Raw genomic sequence first — 18,549 nt, 5'->3', positions numbered from 1 at the left:
GCTTCTAGAATACCGAAATCACGCTTCCGTTAAATAATTCCACTAGATTTTCAAAACGTTGAAGCGATCGCTAAGCTGGTTAGATCATGTTGCGCTCTTTATAATCTTTGTGCTGAAATTGATGACTTGTTTGGCTTCAGCACATAAATTGATTATTTTCAGAAATTCATTTCAACATTCTTGTTTAAAAATATAGGGTAAATTTGTTTTAACAGACTTGAATTATTAATTTTTATGATTAGATAATAAACGGTTCACTATACAGGCGGCTGCCGTAGCCGAAAGGGTTGGTGCGTGATTACCATTCGGAATTCACAAAGAGAACGTTGGTTCGAATCTCGGTGAAACACCAAAATTAAGAAAAACATTTTTCTAATAGCGGTTGTCCCTCGGCAGGCAATGGCAAACCTCCGAGTGAATTCCTGCATTAAAAAAAAATATCTGCCGTTCGGAGTCGGCTTGAAACTGTAGGTCCCCCCATTTGTGGAAGAACATCAAGACGCACACCACAAATAGGAGGAGGAGCTCGACCAAACACCCAAAAAAAAAGGGCGCACGCACCAATTATATATACAGGGCTAGTTTACTGGGGTGGCAGCCCTTGGTCGGGAAAAACCCCCAGGTCATTCCGGTAACGTCCTTTTCCTTCACCTCTTTTTCCCCCTCTTGCAAAGGTAAAGGATGAACCAAACTGCTTTCGTCCAAGTGGGCCCACTCTCTGGGCAACCATTACTACCTAACCGGTAACGTAGAACGTCTGCCATGGGAATGTTTATGATTGGACCCACCCCTTGTTTGCATGCCAATTTATTTTTAACAGGAGATTGTTTTACATTATTTAAATTAGTAAAAATTTAACATACATATCTTTTTAATTTAAAGTACTAAGTTTTTGGCTTTGTTGGTTGGTTTTCGTCTACAATATGACGGTCGTCATAATAACTCGTTTGTGATTAATTTCAACTGGTATACAACAAATTCGTGAGCAGCTGGTGTATGTTATTGAGCGACTCCATCTTCTCTCTATGTCGCCGCTCCCTCGCTTCTTCTTTTCTTTGGGCTATTTCGAGCAGCGTCTCCTGTAACGTTTTCTTTTTATCTACTTCTTTCTCCATCTCCAATGTGCTCATGTACACCTCCTGTTCGTTATCAACCCTTTGCCTCTTTTCTCTTGATGTGTGCTTATTTTTCCGGTGCGCCGTTTTTCTTTTTTTCATGACAGTTTTAAATCTCTCCTCACATTGTTTCGCTGTTCTTCCCTCTATTTCTTCGGAAATCATTTGCCACATTTCCTTTTTATTTCGAATCTTTCCCATCGGCCCAATTTCAGGGCTGTAGCTATCGTACCTGTCGAGCAAAAGGCGCGTCTCCCTGTCTGACCACACTGCAACAAAAACATTAAATATTTTCCACGTTAAGCATTTCTGCTATACCTACTTGTTATTTGCTTAATGTGCGGGTTTTCGTTTGATAACTGCTCCATTTCTTTACTTTGTGAGAACTTCAAAAATATAAAATTTATGCTGTGTATTTAAAGATGTTTTCTTTTCTCGTAATAATGTTGTATTTATTCCGCCCTGCGCCAGATGTGTCCAATTTTCGCGTTCTTTTCTCACACTGTTGCACTCTAAACAGGCAAATGTGAAGCTAAGGCGAATCTATATAAGGTGATATCGGTAGAGCAGCTAATTTGAAATTTTGATACTTAATACCAGCTACACACAAGGCGAATTCGTACAAGCACTAGAGCAACAACTATACCTACATGAACCTTGTTTTTACAACTAAGTGCGTTGAATGTAAAAATTTTATTCAGAATGTAAGCAAAAAAGCAAAATAACAACAAAAATGTAGGCTACTTTGATATTTTGTTATCACAAGAGAAAAAACAAATCTGGCACTCTACCGATATTATCTTGTATAAATTCGCCTTGGCTATATATTTGCCAGAGTGCAACAGTTTGAGAAAAGAACACTCACCTTAATGCTGGAATTCTTCTCGAATTTAATGAGATATCAAATTCTATATTGTTAGATTTTACAAGTTTAAAAATCAATTATCTTGTTTGTTGAATGCATCAAGTAAATCGCTAATATAATTGTTATTGTTTTGATCGAGTTGTGTTGAATTTTATGAACAAGACGAATGCATCCTCCTTTTTTCGTATCTATTTAAATGTCGGGATAAAAATTACAAAATGCCAGGATATTCCACCATCTGTGAGATCACTATTTCAGTTTATATAGTCCAAATTGAAAATGTATATCGGCATGGGACTGTACTGTACTGTTATTACGGTAGCTCCTTATTTTTATTTCTAGTGCTATATTTTGAATTGAGTTAAATTATTTATTATTTAAAATCGCTAGTTTGACATTTTTTAGGGCACGGGCATCCTCACAGGCTACTGCAGACTGCGTAGTCATCTACACATGACCGGGATATGGTCCACTGATTCTATTCGTTTCTGTGACCAACCCCAGGAAACTCTAATGCACCTCCTCCTTAAATGTAGCACTATAGCGCGGAGCAGGCATCTTGGCCAACTGCAGCCAGAAGAAAGGCACATACGCTCAATCCAACCCAGCTCTATCCTTCGTTTAATAAAGGAACTGGGTCTGAACAGAGATCTGTTAGGGGGAATTTAACTGCAGACGTGTTCATGGTGAACATTTAAATTATGTAATTTTTTTCTCTAGTTATCGAGCACACTTACAGACATGGCTAAATCGACTCCTCATCATTCTGAGCTCTTTGTATGTGTCTATCTCGATTCCTTCAAGCTTTCACGCAACCGTATGTGAATAAAATTATAATACCCTTTGACTCAAGTGCGCGAGTGTAAATATTGAGCTTACAAAATAAATACATATGTAAATACGAACTAAATTTCCACCACAAAGCTTTGATGTTTTCTAAAGAAATTTAATATAACATTTCATCATACAGCCAGACATATTAATTATCGCAACTAACTGAAATTTCAGTATTTTATCGTCTCCTCAAGGAAGTATTTATTAAATTTTTTCCAACCATAACGCTTCTTTGGATCTTTCTTACTCCATGCTGGCGCCAAATTTGGCATCAGTCCCGCTTTCTGTGCCATAGTTACCATGGAACCAATACGTTTCTGCTGCCTTCGGCATAATCCGGTAACACGACGCGGTAGCATGCAGCCATCGGAGCGCAAATATTGTGACAAGATTAACACATCGGTATGTTTAATGTCCAAACCAAGTGTGCATTGCGGACAAAAACCTGCACCACATGCTTCTTTTAACATACGTTCAGAGCGTGGTGATGGAACTTGTACAGCCTGTAGAACAAGTGCACTTTTCTCCACTTTTTCTTCAACTGCAAATCAATTAATTAACTATTAATTAGTGTATGGAAAGGTTATGAAACAATTGTAGAGCATGAAGCATTCAATTCTTTACCCGATACTCACTTTCTTTGGCCAGCGCAGGAGTAGTAGTTGTTATGCTACGACTGATTTGAATTGTATTGCGACCGATGATTTGACCAAAAAAGCGCAATAAGTTGGACATTTTTATTCAAAACTTAAAAAAGTTTATTTTATTTACAAAAACATCTGACCGAATAAAATACTTGCAAGAAATATTCACAATTCACCATATTCGAGGGAAAAACAGTTCACAATGACTATATTTATTATATTATAACCTCTCTAAACACAGCTTTTCTACACTCTACCAATTATTGGTTTTGTTCATATACGCGTTAATTCGCAACAATTACTGCAATTGTTACAAACTATAACGTTTTGGTGTTGTCGCATGCAAAATCTTTCAAAGAAGGAGAAATTAAGAGTATAAACTACTAATTGATTTTGGGAGAGTTAGACGTTTTTACTTATAGCATTTGCCAGTAAGAAAAGCGTCTGTTCACAAACATACTCATGCAACTTTCAAATGAAATGTTGAGTTTTGGAAAATCTGTAAAAACAAGTTTAAATAGAAACTAATTAATATAATATATTATATAATAAAGTGTGTAGCAGTTCTTGGAGGCCCTATGCTCCAGTGGGAGAAATAGGAACCGATGATGATGAATTCTTAAGCTGTAGCCTAAATTACATTTTCCATATTAATTTTATTGAATTGCGCTACACAAGAACTTGCAAATTTAGTTTTCGTTTTCGACCATTTTGCATGTTTTCCCTCTGAGAGTGAAATATTTCAGATTCCTGGAAATTTAGCTGCTAGTGCCCATTTACACGGGGAGACAACTGGAAGCAAGGCGAATTTATTACAGGTGACAGCAAACACATATAAGTAAAACCCTACATGTATTTGTTGTTGCGTTTGGTGCAAGCATCATGTCAAAATCAGAAAGCAAATGTAAACATACGAATGTAAACATACCAATACATACAAACAAAGCATATCATTTTGACGTAAGCCATACCTACGGCGAAAAATTCAGCTCGGTGAATGCTGTCACCTTATTAAATCCACCTGGACTGGAAGGGAAACATTTTGTTCTGGGGTGAAGGACGGCCGCGGAAGAGAGAAGGGAATTTGTCTCCTGTACTGGCAACACGCTTTGCTCTTCTTATTCGTATTTCCAATCTTAAAGCAATTTTTGACAGTTGCTTCATTTGTTTTCTTCTTTTGTGGGAGAAGGTTCTGAGTTATGTGTTGGTTTTCAAGCAAACGGAAGATAACAAAGATGACAAACATCCGAACACTGCTTGGGAAATGCACGATTATTTTTGCTAGTAAAGTAGGTATAATTTAAAATATATTATGGGGCATGTTTATGTTGAATTCTAATTTTCCCCGCATTTCTAGATACTCAAGTTAATTTTAAGTTAATTATTTATGTATGAAGTATTTTTAATTTAATTTTTTTCATTCAAGTACAACAATTTATAAATATATATAAATAAAAAAAACACCAGTCTAACGGTTAGACGCGATAGAAGTGAAACCTTCCGTAAAACAAACTGAGAGAGAATAAGACGAAAGCAGCATTAGGAGCAAGATAATTATAGGTTCATTATAATATTGCTATAAAGTTCATATTTTATTTTCTTCATTTTATTATTATTCATCCTCAATGTTTTCAATTTCAACAAATGATACGAGTGGCTTATGATAGCTAAAATATGATACAAATGCTTTGGTTTCGATGTTGTCAACATGTCTTTGAAATACCGCGTCAATGGTTGTTTTTGATCGTGTTGTCGATTCAGTGCGATTGTTACACATTTTTAAATTGAATGTTGTATTGAGAACGTCAATTAAAGGAACCGCTGTGTCCAATGCAAAATTTACGTTAAAATCGCCACTTAAAATCATTGGAACTTTATTGTAATCTTTTCTAAGTATCCGCGATACTTCTGGTGTATACTTTATTAAATTTTCGTGAATGAATTCCGTGATGCTATTTATTGATTTTTTTTTCTGTCGATATTCACGACACTTTTCTGCATTATTTTTCGGCATAATTGCGGTAAATATTTAAAAATGAAAATATTTACGAATATAAAAATACACATGCGGTTGCTATTATGAGCGTCCCCAGCAAAACCTGCGTGACCGAAACTCTAACACAATTACATTTTTTTAAATGTTACAAACACATATGCACGCAGGTTTTGCTGGGGCGTGACCGAAACTCTAACACAATTACACATATGCACTCGTATTTGTTTGAAAATCGACTTTTTTTTTTGGTTCTCCGTCACCTTTGGAAAATGTGTAAACAGTAAGCAAACTTTATTCATATATTTTTCCTCATTTTTGCATCAGTAAAATTAAACAAACGCCGTAGCCGAATGGGTTGGTGCGTGACTACTATTCAGAATTCACAGAGAGAACGTCAGTTCGAATCTCGGTGAAAACACCAAAATTAAGGAAAACTATTTTTCTAATAGCGCTCACCCCTCAGCAGGCAATGGCAAAACACCGAGTGTATTTCTGCCATGAAAAAAAGCTCCTCATAAACATATCATAAAATAAAAAAATAAAATAACTGTATAAAAAAATTTTTTTTCTTGTGATTCGAACCAAGGATTTTGGATCGGAAGCTCACATTGCTAGCCGCTCGGCTATCGCGCCATGCTGTCGGCGCTGGCCTAAAAGTTATTTAGTTCGTCGCTACGTGTATATGTAATATTCGTAGCCAAGAGTGTCGCTTTTTTCGTTTCACTTTTTCTCAAATCACTCCCAACGATTCTAAAGAAGTTTTCACTTCAAAAACAACAAATTATTTATTATTTAACCAGTTTGCATTTTTCATTCATATATTTAAGAAATTGTTGACGAACGTTTTCCGCTTTACATGTAAGCGCGTGCGAAAATACATCCGAACCAGACGATGCTAAAGCATTAAACGTCAAAATGTTGCCGAAAACAATTTTGCCCGTGTGGCCGCGAATGAGACATGAAAAGAGAATTTCCAGTGTCTCCCTTCCAGATGTCTCCGTGTGTAAATCGGGTGCTAGCAGCCGGTAATTCTTACTGGAAAGATTATTAGTACAACTATTAACTTCCATTTGATAGTTCGCTAGGAAGAAATGTTATAACACGGTGTAGAATACAATGCTTCGCAATTTTTACGATGATGATGATATCAGCGACACAAATAAGCAAACAAAAAGAAGAAAAGTTACTTGGTTGTGAACTTGGTGTGTTAAATTGTCAAAGCACGAATTATAAAAATATCCCTAAATGCAGTTTTTTAATTTGCTTTTTTACCAATGACTCTGATTGCTTACTCCTCCTTTTTGTTTTGTTTGTTTATTCACTATACCGACATCACGGAAAATGGGAATGTATGACCCGATTTACACGAGGAGACATCTGGAAGGGAGACACTGGAAATTCTCTTTTGATGTTTCATTCGCGTACACACGGGCAAAAATGTTTCCGCGACATTTTGACATTTAATACTCTAGCATCGTCTGGTTCGGATGTATTCTAGCACGCGCTTACATGTAAAGCAGAGAGCGTTCGACAACAGTTTCTTAAATATATGAATGAAAAATGCAAACTGGTTAAATAGTAAATAATTTGTTGTTTTTTTTTTGAAATATATTTATAAATTCTTATACTTGAATAAAAAAAATTAAATTAAAAATACTTCATATGTAAATAATTAACTTAAAATTAACTTGAGTATCTAGAAATGCAGGGAAAAATTAGAAATCGACATAAACATGTCCCATAACTATTTTAAATTATACCTACTTTACTAGCAAAAATAATCGTGCATTTCCCAAGCAGCGTTCGGATGTTTGTCATCGTTGTTATCTTCCGTTTGATTGAAAACCAACACATAACTCAGAACTTTCTTCCACAAAAGAAAAAAACGAATGAAGCAACTGTCAAAAATTGCTTTAAGATAAGAAATACGAATAAGAAGAGCAAAGCGTGTCGCCGAGTACGGGAGACAAAATCCCTTCTTTCTTCCCCGACCGTCCTTCGCCCCCAAACAAAATGTTTCCCTTCCAGATGTCTCCTCGTGTAAATCGGGTATATTCCATCATTCTTATCTCGTTCGTTGAAATGTGTCCGATAATCTTAAAAGAAATTTAGACGATGATTAATTGCATTGTTATAACGAAATGTATATTGCCATGTGGCAACGCTACCTATTAAACACACCTTTAAATGAAACCTCCTCTTATCTCACTCGCACGCCCGCCATCTATAGCTTTTTGCAAAGAGTTTACAGTCATATCTTCCTATACGCAGTCAAACAGTTAAAACGTTAAAATTTTTTCGTGAATTTTCACTTCCCGTTGTGCATTAAACCAAAGTAGTGGTGTGTATTTTTAATCCAGGCAAAGTTTTATTACATTTTCTCGGCCGAGCTAAATTTTTTTTTGTTTTAATCGTAAGTACAATATAAATAACATATAATATTTGTGACTAATAAAAAAGTAAAAGCTTGAAAATGAAAAAACTGATTATAAGATGCTGCTGATTCACCCAAAATGGAGGTCTGCGTTGAACATAATCATGTGAAAGTGCAGCTACCACATGCTTAATAACTTTTAATACTTGTTAATTTGATAAAGAAGTTTAACTAGATAGTAACATTAAGTGATTTGTGGGAATTTGTAGGCAGTTTATTGGACGAGGTCATAGTGGAATAGTGGGCAGGTAATTGTTAGTAGGATTGTAAGAGACGTGTTGGCGCGGTGCAGAGGCCACGTTTCGCTACCCACACAAACTTGCACGTAAATGGAATGCTGTGTTAAATCTTTCGCAAAATGAAAATGGCGTCGTGCAGCACGAACGCAATCGGTTAATTTTCGAGAATGGTTTAGAGTTACCATCAACTATTGTTGTTCCAAACAAGGCCAATATTTTTGGGATGTTACCTCACTTCTACACTTTCTATTAAATATGTCTTAACATCTATCAAAATTCTGTTTTGGCTTTGTCCCCTTTTCTTACGTAGGCAGCTTGCTTTCTTAAGATTTCGTTTCCATAGTAGCATCAAGCAATCAGATCACTATATTCCCGCGAGAAAAAGGCACGGTAAGCGGTAAAATGAAAATTGAGTTGTCAAACTTCGAAATCACACTGAGGGCGAGAAGTTCAGTAAGACAGATATGTTACAACAAAAAAATTCAATAGGCCCACCTAACTTTTCTGTTTTTTCAGAGCTTTTCTAGCATGATGGATGTGGGATTACAGTTACTTTATATACCATAAACACATGCACTATGATTATTTAAATCATTAGTAAGTTTTAGTGAGCAAAAGTAACTGTAACAGATAAAAAAATAGGTGTGATAGGGTGTAGACACGTAAAATGGAACGGTAACTCTGTCAAATGTCAACGGCAGGGTTGGTTTTGCATTATCGTCTTCACACTTCGTTTGTACCATTCGGTGATAGAAGTGTGATCATACTTTTGGTCGGCGAGAATTTCGCCTATTTACAGTATTTTAATTTTTTAATACCATTAGTTTTGTACTTATTTGCCAATTTTATTTAAAAGAAAGTAACTGATCGCGATAAACTACAAAACTGAGCAAAAGAAACCTTAAAGGCCTAGAAGAGGAAAAAATCCATTTTAATAGTGAGTGTGTGCGTGCGTGTCATTTCTTATGCATGAATAAAAAGGCGGATGTAAAGAAGAATTAACAAGAAAAACAGGAAGGAAAAAGAAGTAGCAATAAGCAGAAGGCCTTTGAGTTAATTAGTGTACGTGCGGGCTAGCTTGAGATTTCTTAAGTGAACAAATAATAATTTGGTGACTGTTGTGTGAGATCAAGCGTCGGAAGCTCGTTGAGAAGGCATTTGAACTTTTATTTCCACAGTTTGAACTCGTAAGTGTAATCCGAATAAAAGTGGCATTTTTAAACTACTATTTAGAAACCATGGGGGCGAAACGAAAGGATTTTGGGAAGCTGAAGGATGTTTAAACTAATTTCTTCATATATTTAATTATTAGTGCATGAGTGAACATTTCAAATATGATAATGCCCATATTCGTTGATGTGGCTGCTGTGTTGAGCATTGACCTCAATTGAGTTGAAAATTTCATTTCGCTTATCAGCTTTCAAAATGAAGTTTTTTACATTGGTGTGTGCTTGAGTCGGTGATTAATGCCTTGGGACCGAGGGTAAATGATGTCGGCACAATTAACACGAGCACCAATTAAAAAAAAATTAAAAAGTGGGGTTATAATGTAATTGCAATTAGGAGTGATCTATCAGTTTCTAAGTTTTTTGGAGGTAAAAAATAATGAAAGCGTGCTTTTGCTTATGTAAAAAAAATATAATTTGATACTTTCACCTTGATGCGTACTTTAGGCATTACTCAGCTTCGCCATGTAGAAGTGGAAGCGGAAGGCAGAGTAGAGAGCGTAAAAAAATGTGAAGTATTTTCACACCACATGCTTTGTAATAATGACAGTATTGAGTATCACAGCTGTTATTAAATTAAGGCATTTTAATAAATAAAATAGATTTATATGGACTTTTTCGAACAACTAAAGTCAAGTTAGCACTTTTAATGCGCTGCAGTGAAATCTATTGCAATACAAGTTGGTTTTATAAGTAAATTTCAGGTTCTAATGACTTAAAGCAAAAACTTCCAAATCCAAATCAGTCGATTTGTTCATATAAACCACCTTTTTTATTTTAATTAATATTCCATCGATAAAAAAAAAAAAGTTACGAAAAATCCTTACTTTCTCTTGCAGCAATTTATTGTATGAGTCAAAAAATTGAAAGACCAGTACTATCAGGTCAGCGCATCAAGACCAGAAAAAGAGGTAAGTTTATTAACACGATGCACGATCTATTTACATATATATGTATCTGAACCTTTTTTGATAAAAATTTTATTTTTTTGTCACAGATGAAAGAGAGAAATATGACCCAACGGGATTCCGTGACGCGGTCATTGCTGGTCTCGAAAAAACTGAAGGTGACTTGGAACAAATCTCTAAATATTTAGACAGCGCTGGTAACAAACTCGACTACCGTCGCTACGGCGAAGTACTATTTGATATATTAATTGCTGGAGGTCTCTTAGGTGTGTAAATACAAAGATTTGTAATAAATATGGAAATATGTATGAAATATATCTACATAAATTTAATATACTTGTAGTTCCGGGAGGATCAATCTCTCAGGATGGCGAGAAGCCCCGCACAAGTTATTGCATATTCGAAGCAAACGAAGACATTGAGACGATGCGCAGTCATGAGCAGGTAATAAAAATTATTTATTCTAAGGTTAGTTCGCATACAATTAGAGCCGTCCGCTGACTGGCAATTCAATTGCTCCATGTTGCGGCAGATGGTGTCGAATGTATGCGATAGTAAACGTAACATGTTTACTTGTCTTTGAGTTGTTTCACAAAGTGCAAATCAAAGATTTCTTATGTTGCGACAATATTAGTATATGAAAATATTCTTTTGTTTAAAAATTCGTATTTTTTAAATATGTGTTAAATTGAAAATTTCGTGGTTTATTTAAATTTCTCAGGTGTTTGTCAAGCTCATGCGTCGATATAAGTACTTGGAGAAGATGTTTGAAGAGGAAATGAAGAAGGTGTTGGTATTCATTAAAGGTTTTACTCCAAGTGAACGCACCAAACTTGCGCGTATGACAGCGCTCTGGTTAGGTAGGTATTGTTTTTCGACGGTTCTGGTCAAATTTCATTTCATTCCAACTATCCAAATTTTGTTTGAGCACTTTGTATTCAATGTGAGAACTATTAAGTAGTTGGAATAGTAAATATTTTTTGGTGTACTGACTTTTGAATTATTTGTCAGATTCAAAAGACACAAATCCAAAGACATGTTTGTGTTAAAAATGTTAAATATTAAATTTTATTAACAACTATACTAATTAAGCGATTATCTTTGTTTTGCAGTTAATGGTTCTGTGCCCCCAAATGTTCTGTTGGTACTGAACAACGAACATTTGATTAAAGATGGCATTGCTCTCGACTTCCTTATCGAGGTATTTGTCGCTTTCAAAATAGAGAAGGGCATGGCATATCTGGTACAAGCTCTCAAAAAGGGTGGACTTGAAAGCAAGTAAGTAAAAGTATTATATTATTTACAACCATTTAATGTTATATATAGAATTTAAATTTATTCTATGATTCACACATTTTATATAGAACTAGTTTCGTAAACATAGATTAGTACAAATTTATATTCTTTGGCTGTAATTGGTGTATTAGTCAACAAAGTAAAATTTCTTCCTTTAAGCCGCACACTTTGAGAATGTCTTTGATTCGATTTAAAACGTCGATATATCAATTACGTTGTACCAAGTGTGCAAAAGTAAACAAAAGCGGTTGGGTGTCCAAACTTCTCTTTTTCATAGAAAAATTGGCCAATAATCGTTTTAACAATGCCATTCTAAACTAACTGGTTAATTGGATTATCTAAGTTGAAATAAATAATGTTGTTGGTATTGTTGTAACAGCATAAACATTCTCCATAAATATTAGGGAGAATGTTGCTGGATGGAGTGATAGTTTTCGGCGGGATATAAAGTCGGGCCATTTCCGTAACATAGACTGTCGTGGAATCAAGATCTAATCTGCACATTTCATAGCATAATGAATCTCATGAAATGCCACATATTTTCATTGCAATAATGTGCTACAGCAAAATGAAGCGATTGGGTGTCCAAACTTCTTTTTTTTTCATAGAAAAATTGGCCAATAATCGTTTTGACAATACAAGGCAAAACTAACTCGTTAATTGTAGGATGATCTAAGTTGCAATCAATATCTAGCCGGCACACTTAATTGCATAATGAATCTCGTGAAACGCCACATATTTTCATTGTTAAAGCGTGCCAGAGCAACGTAAAGCGGTTGGGTGTCCAAACTTCTTTTTATCATAGAAGAATTGGCCAATAACCGCTTTGACATTGCATTGAAATTTACATTTAGAGTCCATTTTCTCGGAGGGCTTCAGGTTGAAATTAATATTACTACCTGTTAATTTCATTAATTAACTCTCCAAGATAAACCATGAAATTTTATCACACTCGCGAACACGTCCATCGCGTGTTCGGGTTTCAATAGAATTTCAAACACTTAATGTAAGCAGAAAACTGCATGTTTTAATAACAATATCAACTATATAGCCTTAAGTACTTTGACCATTCCCCACAACTGTTTATATCTAAATACCATTTTGTTTCCTTTACTATTTTTTCAGACTAATGGACTTTTTCCCACCAAACAAACGTACTGAAGAATATTTAAAACAAGTTTTTCTTGAAAAAGATCTAGCCGAAATTATAAAATTACACAAAGCACAGGCCAGTCAAGAGGCCAAGCGTGAACTCCAACAAACGCTTATCGATGATATTAACGACGAGAAGGCACACTCCGAAATCACAGTAGACATTAAGGAATTCGCTCTGCGAAATAACATTCCCGATCACGAGATTATAATCATAGTAAGTCTATCGAATTGAATTAGGTGCCGAAAGCTCTTATATAAACAAAATATTATGTTCATTTACAGATTTGGTCGACTATAATGTCGCTCGGTGAATGGAACAAGAAGGAAGAGTTGGTCACCGACCAAGCGGTGCGTCATCTCAAAGCCTATTGTCCATTGTTGCAGGCTTTCGCCACAACTGATCGCTCTGAGTTGGCTTTAATTTTGAAAGTACAGGAATTCTGCTATGAAAACATGAACTTTATGAAGGCCTTCCAAAAGATCATATTGCTATTCTACAAAAGTAAGGGCATATGTCGCTTAAGAGAAGTTAAATCAATTATTTTAACATATGTTTGTTTGCGTTTACAGCCGAAGTAATATCAGAAGAGAGCATACTCCGGTGGTACAAAGATGCTCACTCCAACAAGGGTAAAATGCATTTCCTAGAACAAATGCGTAAATTTGTCGAATGGCTGCAATCAGCTGAAGAAGGTTAGTATCCAGAGAGATAATTATGTTGGCTATTTTATGATATAAAACATATATGGCATTGCCGAAAATGAGAGTGTGGGCACAAGAACACTTGCATTGTTAAACATAAATGCCAAAGCAAATTTAATGTTTTTGCTTGCCTAGAAGTCGTGAATTTGCTTTGCAAAATATAGATTTATTAGGCCAATGAAGACTTTTACAAAACAAAACAATTAATTAAGTTTTGTAACCGGCTTTCCCAGCAAGTGCTAAAATACTTTATTTTACATATTTTTCTTACAGAATCTGAATCCGAAGATGAACAAAAGGCACAAAGTAATGGTGAATAACATAATGTCATGGACATTATAATTTGGAGAGGATTTTAAGATGCAGCAAATGAACCGCATTGTACCGTTTTTCTCTTACGAGAATAGTTCTAGTTAAAAGATGAAGATGAAAAGTAACCAACCACCTCCACCTCTTCCTGCTCCTATAACAACGACTCTATCGACGATTGCATAAACTGGCAGATAACAATATGAAATCATAATCTACATACACATACCATCAAGTATACATATATACACAGCATATAAGATGAATCATTTCTCACATTATAGCTAAATGTTTACAAATATGTTTTTAACATACAAAAAATGGAAAAAGCAATGAAAATATACTATATTATACATTAAATTACATACATTTCTATATAAAAGTTATAAATTAGAAAAAAATCACTACTATCGATCGTGAGACACCACTTACACATAGCAATATACGGGCGTATGTACGTAAAGGGAAGTACTAATAGTTAGCAAGCTGACAAAATATACCATATAAACCTGAAAAACAGTTGTTTGTGTTAGCGTTTAGAAACGCCAGCCGCCATTAAAATACAACGGTGCAACGATGAACTGTTAGCGAGGCAAAAGATTGGTATTTGAGCAGAATAGAGGTTAAAATTAAAAAAAATCATATATACGCCAAGAAACGTGAACAAACTAAAAAAGGCATCAAATCTATTGGTGAAGCAAAACTAAAAATTCGAATTTTGTGAGTGCCGCTTTCTTTTTTATACTATAAGCATAATTGATTTTAATTGCCAAATTGTAGGAGGAAAGACGTAAAATGCATCGTGTCCGATGAGTGTGTAGAATTAAAAGTAAAAGGGTCTATATTTTGTTGTTTTATATTTTTTTGAACGACAGATTTGCATGCAAATCCGACCAGTCAACTGACCAACCAAGCTATAGGAAAAAGAAATGCCATCAATTGTCAAAAGAAGGCAAAAAATATTCAAAGAGAAATACAAGAAATCATGAACAAAAAGTTGTAAAATATATAAGAAGAAAATGCTATATGTGTAAAACATTAATCGAACAAAATTTTTAAAACTTTAAAGGTTAACAACAAAAAAATAAAATTAAATACAATTTAATTAATGTATTATTAAGGGCGAGAAATGTGTTTATTATAAACATAAAATAACAATTACCATACATATTGCAAAAAGAAGAAAATAAAATAAATACAAATAACGGGATACAAGAAGGCAATTGAGTTGGAGTATTTTTTATTTGAATGAATTTTCTTGTGGTTTTTTAAGGTAATCATAAGCCAAGGCGAATTGAGTAAGTAGGTTGTGCCTTGCCAAAACAGTTGCTTTATTTTTTTTTTTGACAAATTTGATGTCAGCTCTGTACTACGCATTGGCTCATCGAGTAAAGTTAAGTTCGTGATTTACATGATTCCGCGAATAGGTGTATTCGCACTTTCAGTGAACGTTTTCAATATAGCACGTTATTGAAAGAAAAAAACAAACATTCCTACGCGAATATTTTGAAAAACATTTTAAAGCCAGAGCCATATGATAACCGAAATTATTTTACGTTGTCAAATGAAAATTATGCGCACTTTTGGCGACCACATTTGCAAACGAGAGAAATTTTAGCAAAACTGACGAGCCTGATCGACAATGTGTTCTGCACAAAAATGTCGGCGAATTGAGTACTGAAGGAGGCAACAGTTACTCTATTTTTCGCGATTTTGACAAGTTTGACGTCGAGCCCCTTACTAATACAAAATAAATAAACAAAGGCAGGAGAAATTGCATGTTTCTGAAAATTCCGGGAATGGCTTGGTAATATTTGTGAGATTTAAACTAAACAAACTAAAGAAAATTAAGGGCCGCGTGTTAAATTGTGAAAGCCCAAATTTATATAAAGCCTCGGAATTCGGAAGACACAGCCTTGTCGGATTCTAACTGAGAACGTCTACATCTAGAAAATTTCCACGAGAGTAATGTCTGCGCCATCGAAAGTAGTCGGTTTTATATACGATCAATGATAATTTGTATGCTATTCAAAGCAGTACAATAAAAAATGACAACTGTACTTTGTTTAAAAAAATGAATTAAAAAGTTTTAATTTTGCTATTGAAATCTTGTAGACCAGTGAATATCACGGTAATCGAACAAAGCGGGCTTTGTTCCTATTTATTTAATCGAAAATTGTTTTCATTCCACACACCCTGCATTGATAAGCTCACAGCTGATTAATGGAACTATCTGACTGCAACAAGAATTACATACAGCTGTCTTCAACGTCAAGCAGGCATTGAACTCCAACCGCTATTCTATTAATAAACAAAACAGTGCTTATCAGGCGAAGGATGCCATCGAAAAAATAAGTTTTCAAAAATACCATCTTAAAAAATTTTAATTTAGTTGGTAGCCGGACGGTAAAATAAGAAATGGAAGGCAACAAGGACGTGCCGCACATGCACACACAATATTCCTTTCTGCATTCACTTGTGGTAAAAAGAAATGGTATATGTATTCCAAACAAAGCCAATAAATTAACGTTCTACTTGCAGGCAGGTGGTGTCGCTGGTATTGTTGTGGACATTGCATTGTTCCCCATTGATACTGTTAAAACGCGACTGCAAAGCGAGTTGGGTTTCTTGCGTGCCGGCGGTTTTCGAGGCATTTACAAAGGTTTAGCGCCTGCTGCTGCTGGTAGTGCACCCACTGCGGCGCTATTCTTTTGCACCTATGAAAGCATTAAACGACATTTAAGTAATGTCACAGGTGCAGCTAATTCACCATATATACACATGGTTTCGGCATCTTGTGCCGAAGTTGTAAGTGGAAGATTGTGATATGACAATATTGATATAGTATATGTATGAATGTGTAACAATTGAATTCCAGCTAGCATGTTTGATACGTGTTCCCGTTGAAATTGCCAAGCAACGTCGCCAAACACTTGGAACTACCCAGAAAACTACTGCGTTGCAAATACTTTGGCGCGCCTATAAACTTGAGGGATTACGGCGTGGACTTTATCGTGGCTTTGGTACCACGGTGATGCGTGAGATACCATTCAGTTTAATACAATTCCCATTATGGGAATACTTTAAGCTACATTGGACTGCGACTACTGGTCTGGAATCAACACCATTTACTGTCGCATTATGTGGTGCCATGGCGGGGGGCATTGCAGCAGGTTTGACTACACCACTAGATGTGGCCAAAACGCGTATTATGCTCGCTGAGCAAGGTACCGCAACAAAGAAGTTGAATGCGCACAATGTGCTAAGGACCGTTTATAGGGAACGTGGTTTTGCGGGGTGAGTACAAAATAAGTAATAACATTGGAGTATAGCGCAACTTATATTAATAGCAGCTGCATTTTATTGTTCCATTTATTTTAGCTGAACACCTTGATAGCCATGCCTTTTCAGTAGATTATTTTTTTAATATTTTACTGATAATAAATAAATAAGTCAATAATAAGCGTTTATTCCGCATTCAATTAATTTAATTATATTTTTAGCCTCTTTGCTGGTTTCACCCCTCGTGTGCTGTGGATTACCCTGGGTGGTGCATTCTTTTTTGGATTTTACGACCTCACCTCAAGGCTATTGAGCGCCAATGCTTCAACTGATAATGCAAATATTTAATATGACAATATGTGATTTGAAATCATAGGATTTTTAAATGCGTAGACTATCCATATTTAATGAATTTGTGCTAAATTGGTTCTATATCGTATATGTACTTATCGCCTGTAAATAGATATAAACATACTCAAACACAAAAGTAATTGATTATTTGTAAGACAATTAATTTATTATGTATAACGATTCTATTTTAATAGCCTTATGGCTAATGTTTGTATACTAAGCATGATCTAGAGTATAATTTAGTATCGATAACAATTTTTTTATATGTTATAGTGCGAGGAATGCTCATGAGCGAGACTATCAAGGTGCTGTCAATTAACGTTGAATGCAACAAAGAAGACAACATAGAATAGCAATGTTATTCACTTGTTCTTTAATAGTTCTAGTGACCACTATTCTTGTCATAATTATTTTCATTTAGGTATAAAGATCTTTGCGTAGTGCGTTTGCGTAACTCTGGGAAGAAAAAAAATTATATATGACATAAGTACTTATGTACATATTATTTAAAACATTTTAAATTATTTTTCTGTTACGTCGCACTCACATTATCGATTTGCAATTTCCCCTTGAGCAGGCATTCGCTGGGGTCATCGAAATCGTAACCATCACCTTGCTCTAGCGTGGAATCAGAATCATCATCAAATGAGTACCTACGTTCAATTCTTCGACGACAGTAGATGCGCGCAAGACGGCGTCGATTTTGTACAATTAAGAATACCTGTGCGCCACCATCAAAATAAAAATCAATATGTATACAAGGCGCTAAACCTAATATTATATTGCTTTGTTAGAAATCTCACCACTGCGGAAAAAGCTATGATAAATAAAAGAACTACGAAGGGAATGAGGATGAAGTGCCCATTTTCATTCTGCTTAATATCCGTATCCGTTGGCACAGCATCTGCGGTTTTGTTGGTGGTGGTAACTGATGCAGGTGTCACTTGGAGCAAAGTGGAAATTGTCGAATTCCTATTATGTTCTAATATGCCGTTCGTGGCCGTTAACAACGCAGAAGACGAAAACATTTCGGTTGTTGTAAGGTTTTCAGTCATTAATTTTGTATAATTCTCCATTCAAATTTATTGATGCAATTCACCTGCACCTGGAATGCACACAGAATTTATTATTTACATAAACACAATGACAGCTGTTGCAATACAAAGCGCAGGCTTGTCTCGAACTCGCCGTGC

The 18,549-nt window shown here is 35.3% G+C and overlaps 5 protein-coding genes across 6 annotated transcripts; 2 read left to right on the top strand and 3 right to left on the bottom strand.

Moving 5' to 3' along the window:
* Positions 1-641: 641 nt before the first annotated feature.
* Positions 642-1,719, bottom strand: LOC128871582 (uncharacterized). The gene is made up of 2 exons (XM_054113441.1): positions 1,438-1,719; positions 642-1,384 (listed from the first exon to the last, which is right to left on the bottom strand). The coding sequence occupies exons 1-2, from the start codon at positions 1,481-1,483 to the stop codon at positions 960-962; spliced, it is 471 nt and encodes a 156-aa protein (XP_053969416.1). The 5' UTR covers positions 1,484-1,719; the 3' UTR covers positions 642-959.
* Positions 1,720-2,905: 1,186 nt separating this feature from the next.
* LOC128871581 (uncharacterized) lies at positions 2,906-3,801 on the bottom strand. The gene is made up of 2 exons (XM_054113440.1): positions 3,450-3,801; positions 2,906-3,355 (listed from the first exon to the last, which is right to left on the bottom strand). Exons 1-2 carry the CDS (start codon positions 3,547-3,549, stop codon positions 2,985-2,987), a joined length of 471 nt encoding a protein of 156 aa, XP_053969415.1. The 5' UTR covers positions 3,550-3,801; the 3' UTR covers positions 2,906-2,984.
* Positions 3,802-7,761: 3,960 nt separating this feature from the next.
* Positions 7,762-14,086, top strand: LOC128871577 (protein krasavietz). 2 transcript variants are annotated; one of them, XM_054113435.1, is made up of 10 exons: positions 7,762-7,867; positions 10,193-10,264; positions 10,351-10,527; positions 10,605-10,705; positions 10,983-11,121; positions 11,374-11,539; positions 12,683-12,926; positions 12,995-13,214; positions 13,283-13,405; positions 13,688-14,086. In XM_054113435.1, exons 2-10 carry the CDS (start codon positions 10,204-10,206, stop codon positions 13,732-13,734), a joined length of 1,278 nt encoding a protein of 425 aa, XP_053969410.1. In that variant the 5' UTR covers positions 7,762-7,867; positions 10,193-10,203; the 3' UTR covers positions 13,735-14,086. The 2 variants fall into 2 exon arrangements, with proteins under 2 accessions (XP_053969410.1, XP_053969411.1); XM_054113436.1 differs by lacking the exon at positions 7,762-7,867 and adding an exon at positions 9,083-9,314.
* A 1,846-nt stretch (positions 14,087-15,932) lies between these two features.
* On the top strand, positions 15,933-17,497 carry LOC128871578 (S-adenosylmethionine mitochondrial carrier protein homolog). The gene is made up of 4 exons (XM_054113437.1): positions 15,933-16,204; positions 16,265-16,531; positions 16,602-17,020; positions 17,227-17,497. Exons 1-4 carry the CDS (start codon positions 16,142-16,144, stop codon positions 17,351-17,353), a joined length of 876 nt encoding a protein of 291 aa, XP_053969412.1. The 5' UTR covers positions 15,933-16,141; the 3' UTR covers positions 17,354-17,497.
* On the bottom strand, positions 17,497-18,500 carry LOC128871579 (uncharacterized). The gene is made up of 3 exons (XM_054113438.1): positions 18,160-18,500; positions 17,904-18,077; positions 17,497-17,812 (listed from the first exon to the last, which is right to left on the bottom strand). Exons 1-3 carry the CDS (start codon positions 18,430-18,432, stop codon positions 17,774-17,776), a joined length of 486 nt encoding a protein of 161 aa, XP_053969413.1. The 5' UTR covers positions 18,433-18,500; the 3' UTR covers positions 17,497-17,773.
* Between the last annotated feature and the right edge of the window lie 49 nt (positions 18,501-18,549).

The sequence above is a fragment of the Anastrepha ludens genome, chromosome 2 (genome assembly GCF_028408465.1).
Source record: "Anastrepha ludens isolate Willacy chromosome 2, idAnaLude1.1, whole genome shotgun sequence".
NCBI classification, from domain to species: Eukaryota; Metazoa; Arthropoda; class Insecta; order Diptera; family Tephritidae; genus Anastrepha; species Anastrepha ludens.
This window is presented reverse-complemented; position numbering and strand designations above follow the sequence as displayed.